This window comes from Pipistrellus hanaki (assembly GCF_964339955.1).
Source record: "Pipistrellus hanaki genome assembly, chromosome: 9".
In the NCBI taxonomy this organism is placed as follows: domain Eukaryota; kingdom Metazoa; phylum Chordata; class Mammalia; order Chiroptera; family Vespertilionidae; genus Pipistrellus; species Pipistrellus hanaki.
In genome coordinates, this window is record NC_140511.1 from 63,142,626 (window position 1) to 63,166,406 (window position 23,781).

The following is a 23,781-nucleotide window of genomic DNA, read 5'->3' on the forward strand; positions in this document are numbered from 1 at the left end:
AAGAAGGCATTACATAGAAAAGTAGTATATGAATTGAGTCTTTAAAAGATAAATTTGTAAAGACAAAAAAGGATTAGATATTCCAAGCAAAAATATTCTACATGCAAAAAATGTACAGAAACATGGAAGATCATAATATTTTTTAGGAAAACCAAATTAATATGATATAGCTAGAACTCATATGTTATAGGTAAGGGGGAGGAGTAGAATATTTGTTACAGTGGCTAGAAATTTGGAAGAACCCAAATACTGAAAGGGATTTGCAGGCCAAACTAGAGTTTTAATTTTATCCTGCAGGAAATGAAGAATTAACCATTGAAGGATTTTTAATAGAACAACATAAAAAGATTTACATTTTAGAAAAATAATTCTGGCCTCATAATACAGGATAGAATTTGAGAGGTGATAAAAGAAGCCTTAATTTGTGAAATTTCATGTCCACTGAGATTAACAGATACCATCCAAATACATAAAGTCCTAAAATAAAAACTCTTACTATACTTGTGTACTTACTTGTGTACTTATCCTACTGCTGTCCTCTGTATGCTGCCTATGTTAAATACTCAAAGATCTGATTTTCACATTCTTTTAAGTTATTTTATTTTTTAGTTAATCCTCACTCAAGGATATTTTTCCATTGATGTTTTAGAGAGAGTGTAAGGGAGAGACAGAGAGAAACATTGATTGGTTGCCTTCTGCACGAACCCCAACCAGGGCCGGAGAACCTGCAACCAAAGTACATACCCTTGACCAGAATCAAACTCGAGACTCTTCAGTCTACCAGCTGACGCCCTCTAGGCAATGAGCCAAATCAGTAAGGGTTGATTTTCACATTCTTGACTACACAGGATCTGAACTCCCTTTGGATTTCAGGAGCTCTACAATATAAGAGGCCACCAGAGAAGCAGGAAATGCCAGCTTTCTAAGCATGAGACCAGACTCTGCTAATCAGATGCATTTGTCTTTAACACTGGATCAGGAACTAGTATTACAAAGAACAAGAAGTTGCAATTCCATTTGCTGGTGGAAGGCAGGTAGGTGCTAGGAACCTCAAGCTTCCATGGGAAAAGTGATACCATTGCAGCAGTAGCAGTTTTTCCACTATGGTCAACAGTGATGTACAAGTTGCAGTGCACAGCACTCAGTAGTGGAAGTTGGTTTTATGCTGTGCTCTTGGATACTGCATAGCTTCCCTTGTTTCTGAGTCTAAGAACATCCAATTCCTTTCCTGACAAAATCATCTTACAACTGAGAAAACTGACTAATATACTTCAATTTTTAAAAGGCTACATTTTTCAACAACTAAATACACGGAGCTGTTTTACAGCCAAATTTTACAGAAGATTCTCTAAAATGCATCAATTCCTATTACAATAATTGTTATGAAACAACAGGGATGTGGGAAGGGGGAGGTGGGGTGAAAACTGACTGTCAAAAGTAAAAACTAATTGCTTATGTCTTTTTCTCTTATATATTACTTAATCTTAAGAGCATAATAAATTAAGAGACCTCCATGAAATGATTTCCACTGAAAATATGCTTGTGATTTTATAGTCTTTATAGCTTTTAAATATCCTGAACTTTTAGTATTGTCTGTTTTCTAACCATTTTATTTAAAACTGTTAGTGTAGCAAATAAACAGCACATGCTTTGATCTCATTAAATTACAACTTATAGTTCCTAGAGTCATAAATATTGTGCCCTTTTCTCCTTTTCCCCTCCTTTTCTGGTATGGGGTAGTCTGTTAAATATCACTATCTCCTTGAGTGCTCTGACGTTTACTCAGACAAACAGCAGAGGTTATGAATTCTGCTCACAGATAGTATCGGGAATTCTTCATGATGGCCATAATAGTGAACCCAGCATTCAGAGCTGGAAAACCTACTTTAATCTAACAACTAAGTTTTTTCTGTTTAACTTTGCTCCACAAAGATAGAATCCCATCTTATCACAAACTAATAATTTAAATGCTCTGGACAAAATCACGAAACAGTACAAAATAAAAATAAAATTATCTCTGGGGCAATTAATGGTTAAAAGTTTTAAATAAGTAATATAACCAATGTTACTAAACTTAATTAGCTTCTGAAAAGGAAAATAAAAAAGAATGTTTCTTAAAGTTAAAAATCAAGATTTCCTTTAAAAATACAAAAATCTTATAACTAAATTATTTGAAATATTAAAAATTATCTGTTAAATATGTATATATTTAAATTATCATCCTTTCAACTACTTGGATTTGGAACTCTCAAAGTTAATACAATTCTCTCACTTTGTTGGCAGCATGGTCACTGACTGCAATGCTGTCTAGAGCGGCAGAGGCCACCAGGGCATGATACACAGTACAATCTGGTAGCCCTGGCCCAGGCTCCTCTGGGGAAAAAGGATAGGCATGCTCATGAGACACAGTTTCACGTGTGCCTAAAAAGAGACAATCTTCATTTTTTTACATAAATCCACTAAGGTATCTATCTCTCCTTAGATTTACATGAGCCTCCTCTCCATCTACACGACAGTCTTAAACTATACATTTGAAATATAATAGTCTATTATGTTATAAAGAAAACTTGTCTCAAGTAAAAAGTACATAATTTAGTATGCAAAGTTATGAGGCATAATCTTTTCATAATGCAAAAGCTAAAGTGAATATTTTAATATAGTCATCAAAATTAATTATTATTTAATAGCTTAAGTTATTGATCAAAAATATTAAATAGAAAATAAATGAACACTGAAAATAAAGAGAGAGCACTGAAAATATGCTTATTCACAACTACTCAGTATTTAGCATTTGAAGTTTATACTGACAAAAATTAGTGGTTCTAACTGTCTTCTGATTTGAGACTACATATAAATTTTTCAAATTGCAGCTTTTCCTCTTAATATTTAAGAGAGCCATTTTTAATATTCTAGGATGTGACAGAAAAGAAAGTGCTCAGATGCCAAACACAAGTTTAAGCATTTCTGACTGATCGGCTACAAACAGAGATTCCTAGGACCCACTCCTTGAGTTTGATTAATTGATTAGAGTTACTCGCAGACTCAGGAAAACACTTACCATATCAAAGGATATGGTAAGGATACAGATGAAGAGCCAGATGAAGGATATGCAGGGCCAGATCTAGGAGGGTCCTGAGCACACAGTTTCTGTTTCTATGAAGTGTGGGTGTGTTACCCTCCCAGTACATGGAAGTGTTTAACCTGCCAGCTCTCCCAAACCCATACTATTGGATTTTTATGAGGGCTTCCTCACATAGGCATGCTCAATTATTAACTTTTTTTTCTAGCCCCTCTCCCCTCTCTGGAGAAGTGGATGATATGGAGGAACAGTGCTGAAATTTTTAAGTTTCTAATCATGGCTTGGTCTTTCTAGAGATCAGCACCATCCAGAAGCTCACCCTGAGTCATTAGAACAAAAGGTGCTCCTAGTGCTCTTATCACTTAGAACATTACAAGGGTTTTAAGAGTTCTGTGCCAGGAACTGTGGGCAGAGACCAATATATATATTTTCTATTACCTCACACTTTTTTTATGTACCAACAGTGAACAAGTTGAATTTGAAAATAGAAATACATTACCATTAACATTAGCACCCTACAAAATTAAATACATAGGTATCAATATAACAAAATACAAAATATGTATGAGAAAAACTACAAAACTCTGATGAAAGATATCAAAGAAGAACTATTTATGGATAGGAAGACCCAATATTTTCAAGATGTCAATTCTTCCAAACTTCATCTATTGATTCTTTACAATCCCAATCAAAACCCCAGCAAATTATTTTGTGGATATCAGAAACTAATTCTAAAGTTTATATGAAGAGGCAAACCTAGGACAGTTCATTCAACAGTGTAAAAAGACTGACACTACCCAACTTCAAGACTTAAAAAGACAATTAAATTGGTGGAACAGAAATGAGAACCCAGAATAGACCCACATAAATACCGTCAACTAGTATCTAATAAAGGAGCAAAGACAATCCAATGGAGCAAAAATAATCTTTTCAACAAAGGGTGATGAAACAATGGGACATTCACATGCAAAAAAGGAATCTAGACAACTGTATACCCTTCACAAAAACTCAAATGGGTCATAGACCTAGAAGTAAAATACAAAGCTATAAAACTCCTAGAACATAGAAGAAAATCTAGAGGACCTTGTATATGACTGACTTTTTAGGTACAATGTCAAAGGCACAATCCACAAAAGAAATAACTGATAAAATAGACTTTATTAAAATTAAAAGCTTCTTCTTTGCAAAAGACAATGTCAAGAGGAGAAAACAAGCCACAGAGTGGGATAAAATATTTATAAAAGGCACATTTGTTAAAGGACTATTACCCAACTACAGATAAAATTCTTAAAATTCAACAATAAGAAAATGAACAACCTAATTAAAAACAGGTAAAAGATCTGAACACTAAAAAAGATGTACAGATGTCAAGGGGATATTGATGCTCAGTAAGCAATCAAATATCCAATACATTCTTTCCTTTGTGATGCTCCAGCCACACCACACGTTTCCTAGTTCTTCCCATGAACTAAACTCTTTCCTGCCTCAAGGTTTTTGCATATTCTGCTTCTCTTGCCTGAAACTTTATTCCTTTCCCTCCCCCACCCCTTTACGTCCAATATAATAATGTCACCTGTTACAATGTTATATCATTTACTTTTTCTTCATATCACTTATAACAGTTTGAAATTATTTAATCTAGGTGATTGTTTTATGTCCAGCTCCTCCACTGAATAATAAACTTCAAAAAAGCAGGAATGTGTTTTATTTTTCTCATACCACAGTGCCACGTAATATCTGGCATAATAAATCACTCAAGTATTGATTGAACAAAGGAATTTATCTAGTAAGATTGATATACATTGAGTGCTTATAGGTTATTCATATTACCAGAAAAATGAATGCCACTGATGACAAGTCAAACAATATTTCAGATAGGTTAAAGCAAATTTACTCATTACATTTATTGGAATTATAACTAAAAATTTATGAACCTATATTCAAAACATTTTATTCATGAAAAAATGTCCAAACTTTTTCTAGTAATATTTTATAAAACTATTTTAGACTACAATTTTATTTAATACTATAACACTATATCAACCATACCTTTTTTAAACTGCATAACTCAGATTCTTGTTTTTTATTTAAAGCTGAAAGTCTTTTGTTTACCTGTATTGCTTCTTGTACTGCAACATGAAAGACATTTAGGAAAACATTATATTCAATTTACATTTTAAAGAATATATCATTAACATGGAAAAGGAAAATAGCTTCAATGCAATGTGTATGATTATTACTGAATTTAAATAAAATTCATTATTACTAATCTTAATTAACTTCAATTTATTCATTATAAATAAGTCCAATTTAAACATTTCCTATTAAATATGTTTAAATAAGACAACACCTACCATTTTGTTCTAACTTTTCATGACTCTCTTTTACCAATCCAAACTGCCCTGTTATTGTGGCATAGTATTTCTCAATTTCATTCAGTTGCTTCTGATGATCTTGTTTAGCCAGAAGCTGTAACTGGAGTTTTTGTTCCTATTTTGAAGAGTTGTTTTAAATGTTATACATGCATAACACACACATACAAATATGCAGACACATATATTAAACATATAAAAAGTTAATTGTTTTTAATAACTATCATTAACATAAATGTGTCATGAAAAAGTACTGAGTATACCATAGGGAGGAAATATTAGCAGATATTTCTAAATCTATATTAAATTAAAGTATGTTTTCTCCCTGTAACAAAACAGTGACTTATGGTTATATTTCCCTTGTTTACAGTTTTCTTTTTCAAAAATCAACTGGTTGTCTTAGCTGGTTTGGCTCAGTGGATAAGAGTATCAACCTGCAAACTAAAGGGTCCCAGGCTCGGGCACATGCCCAGGTTGTGGGCTTGATGCCCACTAGGGGCTTACAGGAGGCAGCCAATCAATGATTTTCTCTCATAACTGATGTTTCTATCTCTCTCTCTCCCTTCCTCTTGATATCAATAAAAAATATTTTTTTAAATGAGCTGGTTTTAAATAAAACTTTTCAATAAATATTTGTAAATTCTTTGGGAAATAACAACAAAAAAATAGATTGGTAACACCTGCTTGAGAAACCTAAGAACACTTTAAAACATACAAATAAATTGGTGTTATTATTCAAACTTTAGTATCACATACTATACCATAATAAAGATTATTTTATTGAGATGACTAGAAAGTAGCTAAGTACATATGGTTTTTTTTCTTTTTACTTTTGTGAATTTGTTCAAACTTTTTATTCTTTTACATAATTTTACTACTAAATGCAAAGAATCGATCCATAAGAAAATAATGCCAGCATTCATTGCTTTCCAAGTACATGTATACCTCATTTTAAAGAAACTTAATCTATGAAAACCAAGATTAAAAGCTAGAACATGCATAATTAACAAGTAGGGGTGTGTGTGTGTGTGTGTGTGTGTGTGTGTGTGTGTGTGTATGTGTGTGTGTAGATTAACTAAAAACCTCAAGGCATTTAAAATAGGCTTTAAAAATAATATTTATATGCAACTTTTTTATTAAGGTGTCCTTATCCCCCCATTGCCTCCCTACCTCCCCTCTGCTCTGCCCTCACCCCAAGTGTCTGTGTCCATTGGTTATGCTTATATGCATGATACCAGTCCTTTGGTTGATTTCTCCCCCTCCCCCCAATCCTTCCCTGACTTCCTTCAGGTTTGACAATCTAATTGATGCTTCTCTGTCTGTGGATTTTTGTTCATCAGCTTATGTTGTTCATTATATTCCACAAATGAGATTGTGTGATATTTATCTTTCTCTGAATTATTTCACTTAGCATAATGCTCTCCATGTCCATCCATGCTGTTGCAAATGGTAAGAATTCCTTTTTACAGCAGCGTATTATTCCCTTGTGTAGATGTACCACCGATTTTAGTCTACTCATCTGCTGATGGGCACTTAGGCTATTTCCAAATCTTAACTATTGTAAATTGTGCTGCTATGAACATAGGTGGGCATACGTATTTTCTGACTGGTGTTCCTAGTTTCTTAGGATATATTCTGAGATCACTGGGTCAAATAGGAGTTCCATACTGGTTTCCACAGTGGCTGCACCAGTCTGCATTCCCACCAGCAGTGCACAAGGGTTCCTTTTTCTCCACATCCTCGCCAGCACTTGTCATTTGTTGATTTGTTGATGATAGCCATTCTGACAGGTGTGAGATGGCACCTCATTGTTGTTTTGTTTTGCATTTCTCGGATGATTGGCAACTTTGAGCATGTTTTCATATGTCTCTTGGCCTTCTGAGACATATGAAAACATGGTCCTCTTTTAAAAAGTACCCATTTAGGACAGTTGCCCATTTTTTATTGGATTGTTTATTTTCCTTTTATTAAGTTCTATGAGTTCCCTGTAAATGTTGGAGATTAAACCCTTATCAGAGATAACATTGGCAAATATGTTCTCCCATGTGGTGGGCTTTGTTGTTTTGCTAATGGTTTCTTTTGCTGTGCAGCTTTTTATTTTGATGTAGTCCCATTTGTTTATTTTCTCCTTAGTTTCCATTGCCCTAGGAGCTGTATTGGTGAAGATATTGCTATGACATAAGTTTGAGATTTTGCTGCCTATGGATTTCTCTAATATTTTTATGATTTCCTGTCTTATGTTTACTAATTTATCCATTTTGAGTTTATTTTTATGTTTGGTATAAGTTGGTGTTCTAGTTTTATCTTTTTGGCATGTATCTGTCCAATTTTCCCAACACCATTTATTGAAGAGATTGTCTTGACTTCTACATGCAACTTTTTAGAACTACATTTACTAATAAATGGTATAGCAGCTCATTTCTCCCTTTTCTCATTTCCTTATGACTGATTTGAAAACCTTTCAAAATAAAATTAATTTCCCTTGAGACACCTACCACATGAATTGTAGAGAAAAAGATAAAAAACAAAAACTTCATATATTCTTAATTTCTAATTTTGCAACTTACTTTTCAATTTCTTCAATATAAGCCCCAAATAAAGCAACGGGGTTATAAAACTCACTTTTAAAAAATTTACGGCATCTGTAAGATACTTTCTTTTTTGTTTTGTTTTTTTTACCTCTTCTAAGTTTTATATGTGACATTTTAACTCAAAGTTGTTATAAAATATACAGATATCACTCATCAAATATTTTTAAACAAAAGAAAACATATGTAGTATCTACATTTATCAAAAAATCTCTTATCCAAGCATTTTAGGCTGTAAAGGTCGAGTATCTCTGAGTCCAAGAATCACTCCATCAATTCAAGGCAATGAAAAATTATATGAAGAAAGTTATATGAATAAATTATATAAAGATTATATAATTTTTAATTATATAAATATTATATAATTATTTAATTATTTAAAAATTATATGAAGAAATTATATAAAGATGCTCAATACCATGGCTTCAAGTAGACATTTGTTCTCCATAATATACAATGAAGCATATAACAAAGGAAGACAGCACTCAGGAATATAGCCATGAGGTAGCCTCTCATGGCTGGCTCTCCTGCACTTTCAAGGAATCGGTTTCCCAAAGGCCCTCTGTTCCTTACGGTGAAGGATGTGGGAAGGGTGCTGGAGCTTCAGGAGGCTGTCTGCCCAATCGCTGTACCACTAGAAATTATCCAAGGCAAAGGTTGTGCTGCTCCTTCACTTGTAAATACTGTCCCCAAAATACTTGACAGGATGATGAAATTGTCAAAAACAAAAAAAATCCAACAGCACACTCAGCAGCACCTATTACATTACTGTTGCTCATGGCTGGTTATCCACAGGATCCAGCTCTGTCCTCTTGAAAAAAATAACATGTCCAGATCAATTAACCAAAGCACGCTGGTAATGAAAGAACCATCTGTTTTATTTTTCAGCTTCTCTCCACACATACACACAGCAGAGGTGAGAGGAGTTATTGCTCTGAATACCCTCTGAGGTTGGACATCCCTCTAGGGGTCCCAGATTGGAGAGGGTGCAGGCTGGGCTGAGGGACACCCCCCGACCCCATGCACAAATTTCATGCACTGGGCCTCTAGTATAAAAATAAGTTAAAAAAAAAGAGTGTAAGAATCTTCAGAAAAAAACTTTAAGATCAATTATCTCAAAACATACAATATTCTGCCACAATGGGCATAAAATATTAAATATACATCTCTCTATATAAAGTATTTTTAATGCAAAGTGATTGAAGCCTTTGAACTGTCAGAAAAAAAATATAACTATAACTCAAATATTATTTTAGTAGATTCTTTAGAGGCTATAATTCATAGTAACAAAATGCTGAGAAGTGGCCAAAGCTAACCATAAGTATACTGAATGTTTCCATATTTTTCTTAAGATTATGAATATCTGTTTGATGAAATTTTAAAGTGGAATAAATAAAACACATTTTATGTTGCTTTTACTCTTTAACTTGTAGCATTATCTCCCAGGTCAGAGGACACATTATTCAATTTCACTATATTTTGTGTAAAACCACTGTAGCGTTGAAGATGACTTTCAGTACAAATGTCATGGTACTTAAGGCTAAACTGGAATCTAGTTTTTCAGCTTTTTAATTAAAATAATAGTTTAAAACAGTCTGACAACATTATCTTTATTCTTTCCAGTTGAACAGTGACACAATTTTCATGTCTTTTATTTAATAAAGCTTAGCAATCTTTCTATAGCTCTTTTATTTTCTAAGATACCAAAACAATTTCAAGAAGAAAATACTTGTTTTGTATTTAATGTCCAAAGGATAATCTCTCATTTCCTACTTCTCATTTATTTATAAATATAAACCTTATTCAAAATTAATTTTCCTTGCCCTATGATCTGCTCCAAAGAAGGAAGACTGAAATAGGGTAAACCCATCCAAGAAGCCTTCTGAAGACTTAAGTTGATATGGGAGAATTTCCCTTATTCAAAAATACAAAAGTAAATCATTTGAATCAAACAGGGATAAAGAGAGAATATAAAAGTAAAGTTTTCATAAAATGTTATGCTGTGAAAATGCAAATATTAACTTTTAATATGCTACAGAAGAACATACAAATAAACACTTGTTGCATGATAAAGGATGGATACCATACTTACTCCAAGTGCTGTATTCAAATGTTACATCAACTTATTTTAATTTTTCAGGCTATAATTAATAACTTTACATTTGTATAAACACCTAGAAAAGATATGTCTAAAAGGTTTTGCTGTTCTTATTTCTTTGTTTTATTTTAGTATAAAACCTCTACCCATACTACAGAAACTGTGTTAAATTTATTTTACCATATGTAAACACTATGTAAAATCTGGAAATAAATTTGTGAAATAGATTGTTATTTTTGAAATTGTAATTTAGTCATTTAAAGAAGATATTAATATCCAATTTCAACTTTTTAGAGTCACATTTATATTGATAAAAATACAATGCACATTATGTATCTGTCTGGGGAAGGGTGTATATTTTGTAATTTCCTTACCATTTCACTCACTTTCTTCTGTAAAGAATATTTAGAAACCTTGAAAACAAGTGGAAAGTCTCATTAATTTTTTAAAATTAACTAGTTACAAATTCCTTCTGATAATAAAATTGTATGCTATGAAATGTGCCATTTACCTTCCATGTCCTATTTATTTCCAGTGACATTTTTTCAAAATGTTATTTACCATAACTTTCTTACTTATAGCAAAGGCAATACATTCATTTATTTATTCAGCACATATTATGGAGCACCTACTATATGCCAGGCACTCTTCTTGGATACAGCAGTGAACAAAACAAGCTTCCTTTACTTAATAAGCTTTATGTCCAGTGGAGATAGTCATAGACAGACAAAATTTAAGTAAGAAGTACAGAAGTTAAGAGAGTGACAACTACTATAAAGAAAAATAAAGCAAGAGGAATAGCAAGAGCAGTCTAGGTGAGTTTGTCACTTATTATTAGCTCTTCACCGAAGAAAATTTGATAAAAATAGATTAGAAATAGGAAGAAGATAAACTTGTTTTAAACAAATCATCTCACAACCCAGAAATTTCAATCATTAGTATTTTTATTCTAAAGATACTTTTTATGCATTTATATTTTAAAAGAAAGCCAGGGGGACAGGAATAATAATATATGTACTACTTCGTACCCTATTTTTACTTAATATATATATTTACCTAATAACAAACACCTTTTTATGACAAATTAGTCTACAACATAAATTTTTAATGGCTACATAGTATTCCATGTTTATATCATAGTTTACCATATTACTCTCATTTTTGTTAAGTTTATCCAGTTTTCAGCTTTATGAAACTATCCTGAAATAAACATGCTTGTACCAAGAACTGTATAGCTATTCATTTTAGCAGGATAAATTTCAAGGAGCTGAATTCCTAAGTTTTGTTTATTTTTATAGACTTTTAACAATTTTACATAGTCCTCCAGAGTAGTTGACCAAGTTAAACCTCAATCAGCAATGTATTGTATGAGTGCTCATTTTCTTAAATCCTGCTCATATTTATTAATTTTAAGTAAAAAATACAATAATCACTTCATATTTCCTATGAAATAATTATTTTGGCACACTGTCTTGAAAAAGCTGATAATTGTAAACAGGAGACTTAATCATCTATTTCTTGTTCCACCAACTTTAAAAATATTTTCTGTATATTGGATTCAATTTCATTTTACCACACCTTTCAACAATTTCATTTTACCACACTTTTTAATCAACAAGGTTAGTAACATTTAAGTTTTGTTCTGTAGCCATAATTAAGTTTTCCATGCTTTATTTAAAGGTTAATTATACAAAGGTAAGTCAACAGTGTTTATGTTATGGCAATCAATATAAACATTGTTTAATGCAGAACCCCATAAGGGGTTAATACTACATTTCTGAAAATGAATGTAGTATTACATTCTACATGAAGGATGATTTTACTAGTGGCAGGACCTAACTACCTTCTCTCTTCTTATATTCATTCTATCATCTGCTCAAAACCATCCCAAATTTTAACATGCTTTATGCCTTAATTATACAGTAATCTATTTTCCCTGGAGTTTTTAATCACGTCCTACTTTTTGTGTTGTTGAAGGAAGATACAAGGAGTTTTTACTACATCACTAACATTATCCAATCTGAGGCATGAAATCCATTCCCTTATTTTTACTGAAAATATTCTTCTTGGAACTCATTGACATTTTGTTGTACTTAATTTTTATTCACTTTGTTACATCAAAGCAACAAAGAAATCCAAAATAAAAACTGCCCAACATCTCAAATAAGGAGAATCTAAACAATGTTAAGACAACTAGATAAGAATCTAGAAAAATACAGACTTAGATCCATATCTCATACTCTGCTATAAAAATAAACTTCAAGTCATCAGAGATGAAATGTAAAATTTTAGTACATAGGAAGTAATAAAAGAAAACATGGGTAAATCTCTTTATGACTTGGTAGTAGTAAAAGCCTTTCTAACCATTACAAACTCTAAAAGTCGTTAAAAATAAATAATTAATAGCAAAAATCAAAACACAAATGACAAACTGAAGAAACTATCTGGCCCAACCCAGCATGGCTCAGTGGTTGAGTGTTAACCTATGAACCAGGAGGTCATGGTTCGATTCCCGGTCAGACTCCATCCGATGGGGGCATTCAGGAGGCAGCTGATCAATGATTCTCATCATTGATATTTCTATTCCTCTATCCCTCTCTCTGAAATTAAAAGGAAAAAAAAGAAACAATTTGAAGCTCAGAACACAGAGGGCAAGGTCTTATTTATGAGAAATGTAAAGAATTCATGGGAGCGATAGCAATACTAGAAAGTCCCAGCACTTATACACATACACACACACACACACACACACACACACACACACACACACACTCTTTAACTACTACCTTCAACTGAAAATATAGCTCTAGAAGAGCTACAAAGTACAATTAAGGAGCCGCAGCCCTGGCTGGTATAGCTAAAAAATATTCTGAAACTCCAATACCAAAGCCAGACAAAGATACCACAAGACAAAAACAAAATTTGGCCAATATGAACATACATGCAAAATTTTTAAATAAAATTCGAACAAACTGAATTCAACAGCATATTATAATAAAAGGATAGCATACCATGATCAAGTACAATTAATCCCTGTGCTACAAAGATAGTCCAACATAGCAAATCAGTCGATGTGGTATTAATCACATTAACAGAATGACAAATAATCATGCTCACCTCAATAGATGCAGAAAAAGCCTTTCACAAATTCATTATCAATTTATAATAAAATCTCTCAACAAAACAGTTATACAAGGAACTTAACTAAGCACAAGGCCATCTATAAAAAGCCCACAGTAAAAATCATAATCAATCAGTATAAGTCAAGGGTACCCATTCTCATCACTTCTATTCAGCACAGTAGTAGAAGTCCTTGGCAGAGCAAGTAGGCAAAGAAAACAACATCCAAATCAGAAAGCGAAAAGTAATACTATCTCTATTTAAAGATAACATGTTCATATATGTAGAAAACTCTAAACACAACAAAAAATATACTTTTAATCTAATAAATGAATTCAGTAAAACTTCAGGGCACACCATCAACATACAAAAATCTGCCACATTTTTCTACCTATAAAAAATAACCAAAGTAACTATAAAGGAAATAAAATTTTAAAAACTGAATTCACAATAGCAATAAAAAGAAAAACATACCTACTTAGGAATAAATTTAATGAACGCAGTAAAAGAGTGATACATTGAGTATTACAAAACACTGATAAAAAATTTAAGATACATATAAATGGGAAGATACCTTGTGTTAAGGATGAGAGAATTAATATTATTAAAACGGGCCTGGCTTGTTTCCCAGTGGTTAGAGCATCAACCCGTGGACCAAAAGGGTCTCGGGTTTGATTCCCAGTTAAGAACACGTACCTCTGTTCTGTTTATTCCCAGCCCTGGTTGGTCAGAAACAACCAATCAATGTGTCTCTCATATCGATGTTCCTCTCTCTCTCTCTTTTCCCCCTTCCTCCCTTCCTTCCATTCTCTCTAAAAATCAATGGAAAAAATATCCTCTGGTGAGGATTAAAAATAAATATATTATTAAAATGTCGCTGTTACCCAAAGTGATCTACAGATTCAATGTCAATCTCTACAGAAATAAAAGAAAACAATCCTAAGATTCATATTGCACCACTAAACACCCTGAACAGCTAAAGCAACTTTGAGCAAGATGAATAAACTGACTTCAAAGTCTATTTCAAAACTGGGGTAATCAAAACAGTATTATAATGGCATAAAAACAGACATCTTGTCCAATGGAACAGAATGGAGATTCCAGAAACAAATCCATGCATTTACTCCAACTGATCTTCCACAAGAGTGCCAAGATACATAATGAGGAAAGGCAGTCTCCAATAAAAAGTATTGGATAGCTACATTTAGAAGACTGAAATTGAACCATTATCTCACACCATACACAAAATCTTACCTTATTACAAAAATCAACTAAAAATGTATTAAAGGCTTAAACATAGGATCTCAAACAGTAAAACTACTAGAAGAAGAAAAAAAAATGGGAAAAAAGCTTCTTGACATTAGTCTAGGACAGTGGTTGGCAAATAGCGGCTCACAAGCCACATGCGGCTCTTTGGCCCCATGAGTTTTTAGCAAAGGCCAGCCTAGGAGTACCCTAATTAATTTAATAACAATGCACCTACCTATAAAGTTTAAGTTTAAAACATTTGACTTTCAAAAGAAATTTCAATCGTTGTACTGTTGACATTTGGCTCTTTTGACTAATGAGTTTGCCGACCACTGGTCTAGGCCAACGAAGGCAAAAACAAACAGGCAAGTGGGATTGCATAAAACTAAAAAGCTTCTGCACAGCAAAGGAAATAATCAACAGAGTGAAAACACAACATACAGAATGAAAGAAACATCTGCAAATATATCCAAAATATGTCGGGAATTCATATACTCGCTAGCAAAGCAAAACACAAAAACATAAATAATCTAATTCAAAAATGGGCTAAGGACCTGAATTAGACATGTCTCAAAAAACAACACATACATGGCTAACAGGTATATGCAAATGTGCTCAACATCACTCATCATCACTTTAATGTAAATCAAATTCCCAATGAGGTGTCACCTCACACTTATTACAATGGCTGTGATAAAAAAGATGAAGTTAATGAGGATGTGGAGAAAACGGAACCCTTGTACTATCTTAATCAGACTAAAGGAAGAAAGTTTGTCATCTGCTTAGACAAGTCCACACTATGATGTGAATTACCGGATTAAGGTAGTGACTATCAGGATCCTTCCACTGTAAAAATGTATTTTGCTCTCTGTAGTTTATGTTATTTATAGGATGATATTTTGAAATCATGTGAATATCTTCCCTTCAACAATCTTCAATTTACTTTTAACCTAATTTTAATGTTTGTATTCCCTATCAGAATGTAAGTGCACCAGGGCAGAGATTTTGTCCTTTTTGATCACTGCTGTATCCCCAGTGCTTAGAACAGTGCTCGGCACATAGTAGACCTTCTAAATATATATACATACATACATACATACGTGTGTGTGTGTGTGTGTGTGTGTGTGTGTGTGTATTTGAATCATCATTAGTTGTACACTTCTGTATTCTCTGAGACTGTGAACAACTTAAAGGCAAATGTGATGTTTTCTTCATTTTTGTATTTACAGAAAATAACCACATTACTTAGCAAGTAATAATGACTCAATGTCATTTAAAATTTTAGGAACCATGGGTGAATCTGTCATAGTATACAGGCCTGACTTATTTTCTTTAGTACTTTAATCTATAAAGTATTAAAAACAATATATATCTAATTATATTACTATAAAAAATAATGAAAGCTATTTTAATATTTCTTTTTAAAATAATAAAATGAAGCAAAAATCCTTTTAATTTGAAATTTAAGACTCTAAGATAAAAAGTACTAAATTATATGTTATATACCATAGGTGAATTTTCTTATTAGCTTTGCATTGCTAACTTACATGTTTAATGATATTTTACTGATACAATACTAAAATGACAAATTACTTTTTAAGCAATACTTATTACTTTACCTGTAAAGCTTTTAATGTTTCTTTCAATCCTTCTATTTCTTTTTCTTTTATTTCTGTAGCAAGTTGATATTTTCCCTTTAAGTAAAAAACTATATTTCAGTATTTTCTAATGTAAATAATGCTATTAATGGGGAAATATTAAGAGCTCAAGAACCAAAATCTCTACTTCACAGGCTTTACACTTATATCCATACCACAACTTCTAAAGACTTCAACATATTGTAAAATTATAGTAAGTTGTTGATGAAATTATAAATATCATGGAATGGAAAGTCTTATAACAACAAATTTTATCAGTAGAGCATTCTTGAGAACTTATGAATATTGTATAATTTAGTATTGAATTCATATAGCTAGAATAAATATATTCTAACTAGAGGCCCGATGCACGAATTTGTGCATGGATGGGGTCTCTCTGGGTGGCCTGCAAGGATCAGGCTGCCTGCAGCTCCTACTTGCTGCTCCTGCTCATCCCAGCCCCACTGTGCAGGCTCGAACCCAATCAGTCCCGATCAGGAAAGGCTCGCCTTGCTGCAGCAGTGTTTGCCAGCTAAGAGCCCTGCGTCTGGCACCCTCCCAAGAAAAGTGGCCTGTGGGATCAGGCTGAAACCAGCTCTCTGACATCCCCCAAGGGATCCTGAATTGTGAGAGGGCGCAGGTCAGGCTGAGGGACCCCACCAGTGCATGATCGGACTGGAGAGGGACCATGTGAGGGCTCCAGGGCATGTCCGGCCCATTTCACTCAGTCCCGATCAGCTGGACCCCAGCAGCAAGCTAATCTACAGGTTGGAGCATCTGCCTCTTGGTGGTCAATGCACATCATAGCGAGCAGTTCAGCAGCCAGAGTATATCATTAGCATATTATGCTTTGGTTATTCAGTTACTCTGTTCAGTTTATTTGCATATTACCCTTTTATTATATAAGATCAACAAGATACAGGTACATTTATCTTATAAATTTAAGGATATGGGAGAATTTTTAAAAGAAGGTCTTTAGCTAAAAATAACAAACTATAAATTATTAATATTATAAGTGAGGTGTTCATTGACATACTCAAAATATGTATTAACTATTAGATAGCAAAGGAAGATGTTTCATGCCAGATGAATTTCTAGGACTGTTTTGAGTTGTGTCCTCTTTTCCAGTTGGTTGGCACCCATATGATAATCATTTTAATGTTTTTAAGTAAGGTAATTATATTAAAAAGCACTAAAAAATATTATACTTAATTGCAGTAGAGTGGAAATAGCATTAATTTGGGGGCTGAAGAGATCTGGGTTCTAGTCCCAATTTTACCACTTCAAAATGGGATCCTGAACTTCAGCAAGTCTTGCTAGGTCTCAACGTTCTCAATTGCAAAATAACAGTGGTCAAATAACACCATTCCCTTGCGTCCTTTATGTGTCTAAGATTTACAGCAATTGACAGTTTATATTAGTGTATTACTAATGCTCCTTTCCATTATGGGGAACAATTGATACTTAAATACATTGAACCATGCTTTAAATTATTATAAAATTAATACCTTTTCTTCTTCCAAGGCACACATCTTCATTTGCAACTACAAACAATTAGAAAGATTAAAATACAGGTAAGTAAACCGTTAACAGTGATTTACACAGTGAGACTATATTTAAAAAAAAATCTTTATTGTTCAGATTATTACAGGTGTTTCTCCCCTCCTTACCTCCCCTCCACCTGATTCCCAACCCCACCCCATGCCCTTTAGATATATTTTTTACATGATTATTGTTAGAACTTGATATAATGTGAATATGCTACTTTTATAATGAATTAAAAAATAAATAATAAAAAATATGAATGGAAGGAAAAAGCCAGTAAACAAAGGAAATGAATTAGAGACAACCATTCTTGAAAGTTTAGTTTGCCCTCCAGAAGTTTTTCCTTAAATATTTCTGTAATTTACTATCTACTCATAAATAATATTTTCTAAGGGCACACTATTATGAAATAAATACCATTTGTATTTGCATTGATAATATTTCCTAAAAATTTGAAAAATGCATGCAATAGTCTAATAAACAATGACTTTTTAAAACAGAAAAACTAAACAACTTGCCAAAGAAAACTAGTTAAATATTCCAAGCACTGCAAGGATATTAGGCAAAGTTGAGCTTGTAATGAAGAGCTATAGAATTGAAAATAAGAAAGGAGTTGTTATTCAGTTCTTTTAAAATCTTTTTCTTTTCTTCTATTTTTCTATTAGTCTTACATAGTTGCTGATGGTTAATATTTATGGAGGCTTCAGTGCATGATAATCACATCCCCTCCTCTTTTACATCTCCCTACTTGCATCTCTGCTTTTCCTCAGTGATACAATTTTAGTTAGGGTAAAGAAGTAATGTTGAAAGGGTTAATATCCTAGGATACTCTAATTAAACAGAGGAAGAGGAGGAGAGAGAAAAAGAACATCCACATCATTAACCTAATTTATTTAGAACAGATGAAAACACATCTACAAGAAAATCGTTTTCCCAATTTCTCTCCATAACTAACTCATTCTACCACATTATTCTCTTTATTATAAGTTATGATTCAAAATAACCTTATTCATTTCCTGCTTCCAATAATATGTTTTTGTGTGAATCCTCAGTGTGTATAGAAAACAGCTTACAATATTTAAAGGAGAGATGTTCTATTTATACTACAGTGTTTGTCTATCCTTTTGAAATTACCTGCTTTTTAAAAACTGCCATTGCTTCTTTGTGTTGCTTTGTTAATGTTTCCTTTTGATTCTGAAGAGTTTCCTATTTTAAAAAATGATAAAAAGACATAAATTCTAGCAACTCAGTTTAAACTTTAATTGTTTTCACTATATAAATAAAAGTTAAATATATTTGTTGCATATATAATTTCATGCTCCTGAAATGCAATTTTAAACCAATTTTATGATTTTTTAATTGTCATGAAATCATCACACAATTATTTTGCTTCCAGTTGCTTCTTTATGATAAAATGCACTGCTTTATTAAAATTTAAACTCTAAACATAGCTTGCTGCAGAGCTTTCTTTAAGAAAATACCTTCCATCAAAAGTTATTAACATTCTTTGTACACAAACAGACTATAGTCTTAGAGTTTTCAAATAAACCAATTTTATGATCTAGGCACAAATGTTCATGTAGCAGCATATGATTCTTTAAATGCTTTGAAATACTGCTAAATTTTTATAAAACCAAAACTATCACAGGACATTTAAAAAAAAATTTATTTTATTTTTCAGTTATAGTTTACATTCAATACTATTTTGTGTTACTTTCAGCTGCATAGCTTAATGGTTAGATAATCATATATTTTACAAAGTGTTCCACCTGCTATTTCAAGTACCCATCTGGCACTGTACATAGATATTACAATATTATTGACAATATAAGTATATTGCAATTATATTTCTATTCTCACACAACTTTTATTTCTCCAGAAGTTAGCAATATTTTAAAATATTTTAATTCTCATAGCTAATTTTTAATAATTATCTTTTGTCACGTGAATTCTGATTCTAGTATGTTACCTCCTATTCCTATTTCAATATTGCCAAATAGTGAGAAGGCTATTATAATTAATCTTTCAATATTTAGTGGTTAAATTACCTTGGTGGAAAGGCACAAGAAGCATTATTAAAATGCTTTTAATATATTGTAGATAAGTCGAGAGAGATAATAAAATCTAATATTCTTTAAAAAATTTTGGTTATAGTATGTAACAACAACCTAGGAACACATGTACAGTTCTGAGGTTTCACTTCTTAAAAAATATTTTGACTCCTCTAAAACATACAATATATTTCTCAGATGTGAAATAGTTCACAGTTTTCAGCATTATACTCAGTATTATTCTTAGTTATTTTCTTATCAGAGTCTGAATATAAATTATTCTCAATTTTCTGGAAGCCCAAAAGTTAACAGTTTTAGTGGGAACTTTAATACTCTGAATTTGTTTAGAAAATTTAAAAATTATTTATTTATTTATTTTTGCTCATTTATTTATTTTAATAAATCTTTATTGTTCATATTATTACAAATGTTCCTCTTTTTTAACTTTGCAATTAAAGATTAGAATGCATTTAAAAACAATTGCTAAGAATGCTAATCTGAGAAAAAATATACTCACATTTTTCCATTTGAGTTCTTGTGTCTCCACAATAATTTTACCAATCTGCTCTTCATATTGAATTTCTGCTTCCTACATCAAAAAGAAGAAAGATGCTAGGAAAATTAGGACCTTAAATCTCCCAGTTGTAGCTCTTACAAGAAAAAAGCTAGACAACTTGCAAATTTGCTTGCCTGAGACATAAACTACTAAGTACTGATAAGAAACCTTAACTAAAAGAACTTAATATACTGCTAAAGGCAGAATGTGGGCTAGTGTAAGATTCTGAGTCCTCTGAGGAGTCCCAAAGGAAGTTTATACCTTCTACCAGGCTTGTTTTTTTGTTGTTTTTTGTTTTGTTTTGTGGTTTTGTTATTTTAGGAGACCCACTCTACTTACAGGGAAGGGTGGGGAAAACCCTGAGAAAGCTTTCTCTGGTGGTACTTGGCTTGGTAGAAGAAGAGCAATTATAAATCACCTTCTCTATTGCCCCTCCAGACCAAAAAACCTTAATCTGTTGGGGAAAGAACAAAAACAAAACAAACTCACAAAACAACAACAGCACTACAGCTAAGGACACTAGTGGAACTGACCCAGGAGAAGGGCACTAACAGCCACACTGAAAACTCTACCTTCCTTATCTCCCCTAAGAAACAAAAGTCTAATCTGCAGAGGGAAGGGCAATAAAAACTGCAGCAGGAGAGCACCTGCAGAAACCCATTGCAGGTAGGAACAGAAGGCGAGGAAAATAAAACAGCTCTAGGAGGAGCAGGAATACATGCTAAGTTCAACATTAAATATGAAGGAGGGATCAAAACTCTTGTGAAGACCCCACAGTGACAATCAGCCTTAATAAGAACATCAGAGAATGCCTTGCTCTCCCTCCTATAATACTATTACCATCCCACTAACAACAAGAGGAGTTGCAAAGACAGACTCTCTCTTTGAGAAGCAGCACTAAGGAAAGGCCCAAAAAGTCAAAGGATAAGGCCCAAAGACAGACAGGAAGCAGTTATGTAGAAAACCCCTCTGATTCTGTTTTAAATAATGTAATTCTTCAGAATTAGTCCACACCATAGCACAAGGTATCACTAGAGAAATCTAATTCCGTTGAAAACTTCAACAGGCAGACTTGAAAACTGCCTGGTTAAGTATTGAAGGTGTGCCACACACACATGCAGAGAGGCCTTCTGCAAAGACTGGGAGGTGTGTGCTTTTCCCCTTTCGCTCAATATATTTAAGGAAATCTCTGTCAAACAAAGCTGATAATTAAGCTAAAAAGCACAACAATGACTTCAATAGCTATATATTACAAAAACTGCAGCTTTTACAAAATTATTTCAGAAACGTCAAAAACAAAAAATGAGAAGCAGCAATCTTGGTGAGGGAGAGAAAACTAATTTCTAAGGTTACCACATATTCAAAAGGGTCATGTCTAGTTTTAAACAAAATGTTACAAGGCATGGTAAAAAACAACAACAGGAAAGTGTGATCCCTACACAGGAAAAAATGAATAGGAACTGTCCTTGAGCAATTACAGATGATGAACTTACTAGACAAAGACTTTAAATGAACAATTTTCACTATGCTCAGAGAGCTAAAAGAAACCATATACAAAAATACTGCAGCCATTAAAAAGTTCATAAGGAATGCTAGGAACAAGGTCATGCTCTTAAATTTGACAAGTTACAGAAATACACCAATTCTTAAAAAACCACAAAACTACCAAACCCCAACCAAGGTGATACAGACAATCTAAATAGCTCTACAACCATTAAGTTAATAGCTCCTAAAAAAAGAAGTTTCCAGGCCAGATGGTTTCACTGCTCTAACAAACATTTCAAGATAAATTCACACTACATTCACACAGACTCTTCCAGAAAAATAGAATAGGAACACACTGCAACTCATTTTTTGAGACCTGTTTACTATGACAGCAAAACCAAACAAAGGTAATACAAAAAAAATAAAGACCAACATCTCTGAGAAGTTTTGACAAAAAGAAATCCTCAGTACCATATTAGCAAGTGAAATCCAACAATGTATAAAAAATTATACACCATGATCAAGTAGAATGTTTTTTAAATGATTTTTATTAATTTCAGAGAGTTGAAGAGAGAGGGAGAGAGGAATAGAGACATCAATGATGAGAATCACTGGTCAGTACTTTTTGATTAATTTAATCTTAGGTTGAATTTTATGAGGTGAGTATTCTTGTCATTGACATTTTATAAATCAAGAAACTGGGTTAGCAAGAGGATAAGTAACTTGCCTAAAGTCACATACTAGGTAAACCTAGATCAGTGGTTGGCAAACTGCAGCTTGCGAGCCACATGCGGCTCTTTGGCCCCTTGAGTTTTTAGCAAAGGCCAGCTTAGGAGTATCCTAATTAAGCTAATAATAATGTACCTACCTATATAGTTTAAGTTTAAAAAATTTGGCTCTCAAAAGAAATTTTAACCATTGTACTGTTGATATTTGGCTCTGTTGACTAATGAGTTTGCTGACCACTGACCTAGATGATCTGTCTCCAGAGTCTCCTTAACATGATTATATTACCTTTAAAAGACCATGAGTTCTGTAGAATATGGATTATGATATATGTATCATATATGTTCCTTTCCTTCAAATACTTCAGAATTCAATCTTCATATCCCACAAAAGTTAGAAAACCACCCTGAGTCATATTAACTATTTTAAACATGTAAGTATATTCTGATTGTTTGGTAGAATATGTCAAAAACAAAACAAAACTAGAAATATTTGTTGAATGGAAAAATAGAACTTTAAGACTGTAAATGTTCTAATATTAATATTTTCTATTTTAGAAATCTCTGTAATAGATTAAGTTGACTAATTTAAACTACTGAAAACAATAGTTTAAATATTACTTAAGGAAAGAGGTTTTTTTAAAATATGAACTTTTAGGCTCTCCCCTACATATCAGATTTTTTTATCTAGAATACTTTGCAGCTAATCAAACCAAGAAACTATATGAAAGAGTGATTAGTATTTTATTAGACAACATAAGAAACTGAATTGGGCAATTTTGTAGGAGGTGGATTATGAGTTTGAAAAAGAGAATAAAAGTACCCAGTTATAGTTTTGGCTGCTTGGACATGTGCCTGCTGAACATACTATGTCCCTAAATCTGTTCAGGGTCAAGAATTAAAGAGGCCTGACCAATACATAGCCCATCTTGTAAAACTACAGCCTGAAGCAAGCACTTTTTAAAAAGCATGACACTTTCTAAAGGTTATAAAGAGTAAATAAACCATCAAATTACTCCTCTTTTATTGTTTTTATAAAACACTTAAATCCTTGTAGTCCTAAGGCAGCTAATAAAAAATAAACACTTTTAAGGTTCGATATTCTTGGATACTTTATTGAAGTTACAGACAGTATTTTCTCACCAAAGTTAATATTTTTTTATTCATTAACAATTTAATAAGAATTTTTATTAATAACTTTTGAAAGCTGCTTGAAGAATGCATGGAGAATAAAAAGTTCAAAAAAGTAAATAATTTGTAATAGAAAGCATTAAGTA

The 23,781-nt window shown here is 32.6% G+C and overlaps 1 protein-coding gene across 1 annotated transcript in view; it reads right to left on the minus strand.

Moving 5' to 3' along the window:
• CCDC73 (coiled-coil domain containing 73) overlaps positions 1-23,781 on the minus strand; it is a 61,762-nt gene that overhangs the window by 21,033 nt on the left and 16,948 nt on the right. Inside the window, exons 3-9 of the mRNA XM_084895678.1 lie at positions 20,256-20,327; positions 18,822-18,893; positions 17,651-17,686; positions 16,125-16,199; positions 10,512-10,550; positions 5,434-5,569; positions 5,129-5,208 (exon numbers count right to left, since the gene is read on the minus strand). Of these exons, the coding sequence (XP_084751804.1) occupies positions 5,129-5,208; positions 5,434-5,569; positions 10,512-10,550; positions 16,125-16,199; positions 17,651-17,686; positions 18,822-18,893; positions 20,256-20,327 (510 nt within the window). The remainder of the gene's footprint in view (positions 1-5,128; positions 5,209-5,433; positions 5,570-10,511; positions 10,551-16,124; positions 16,200-17,650; positions 17,687-18,821; positions 18,894-20,255; positions 20,328-23,781) is intronic.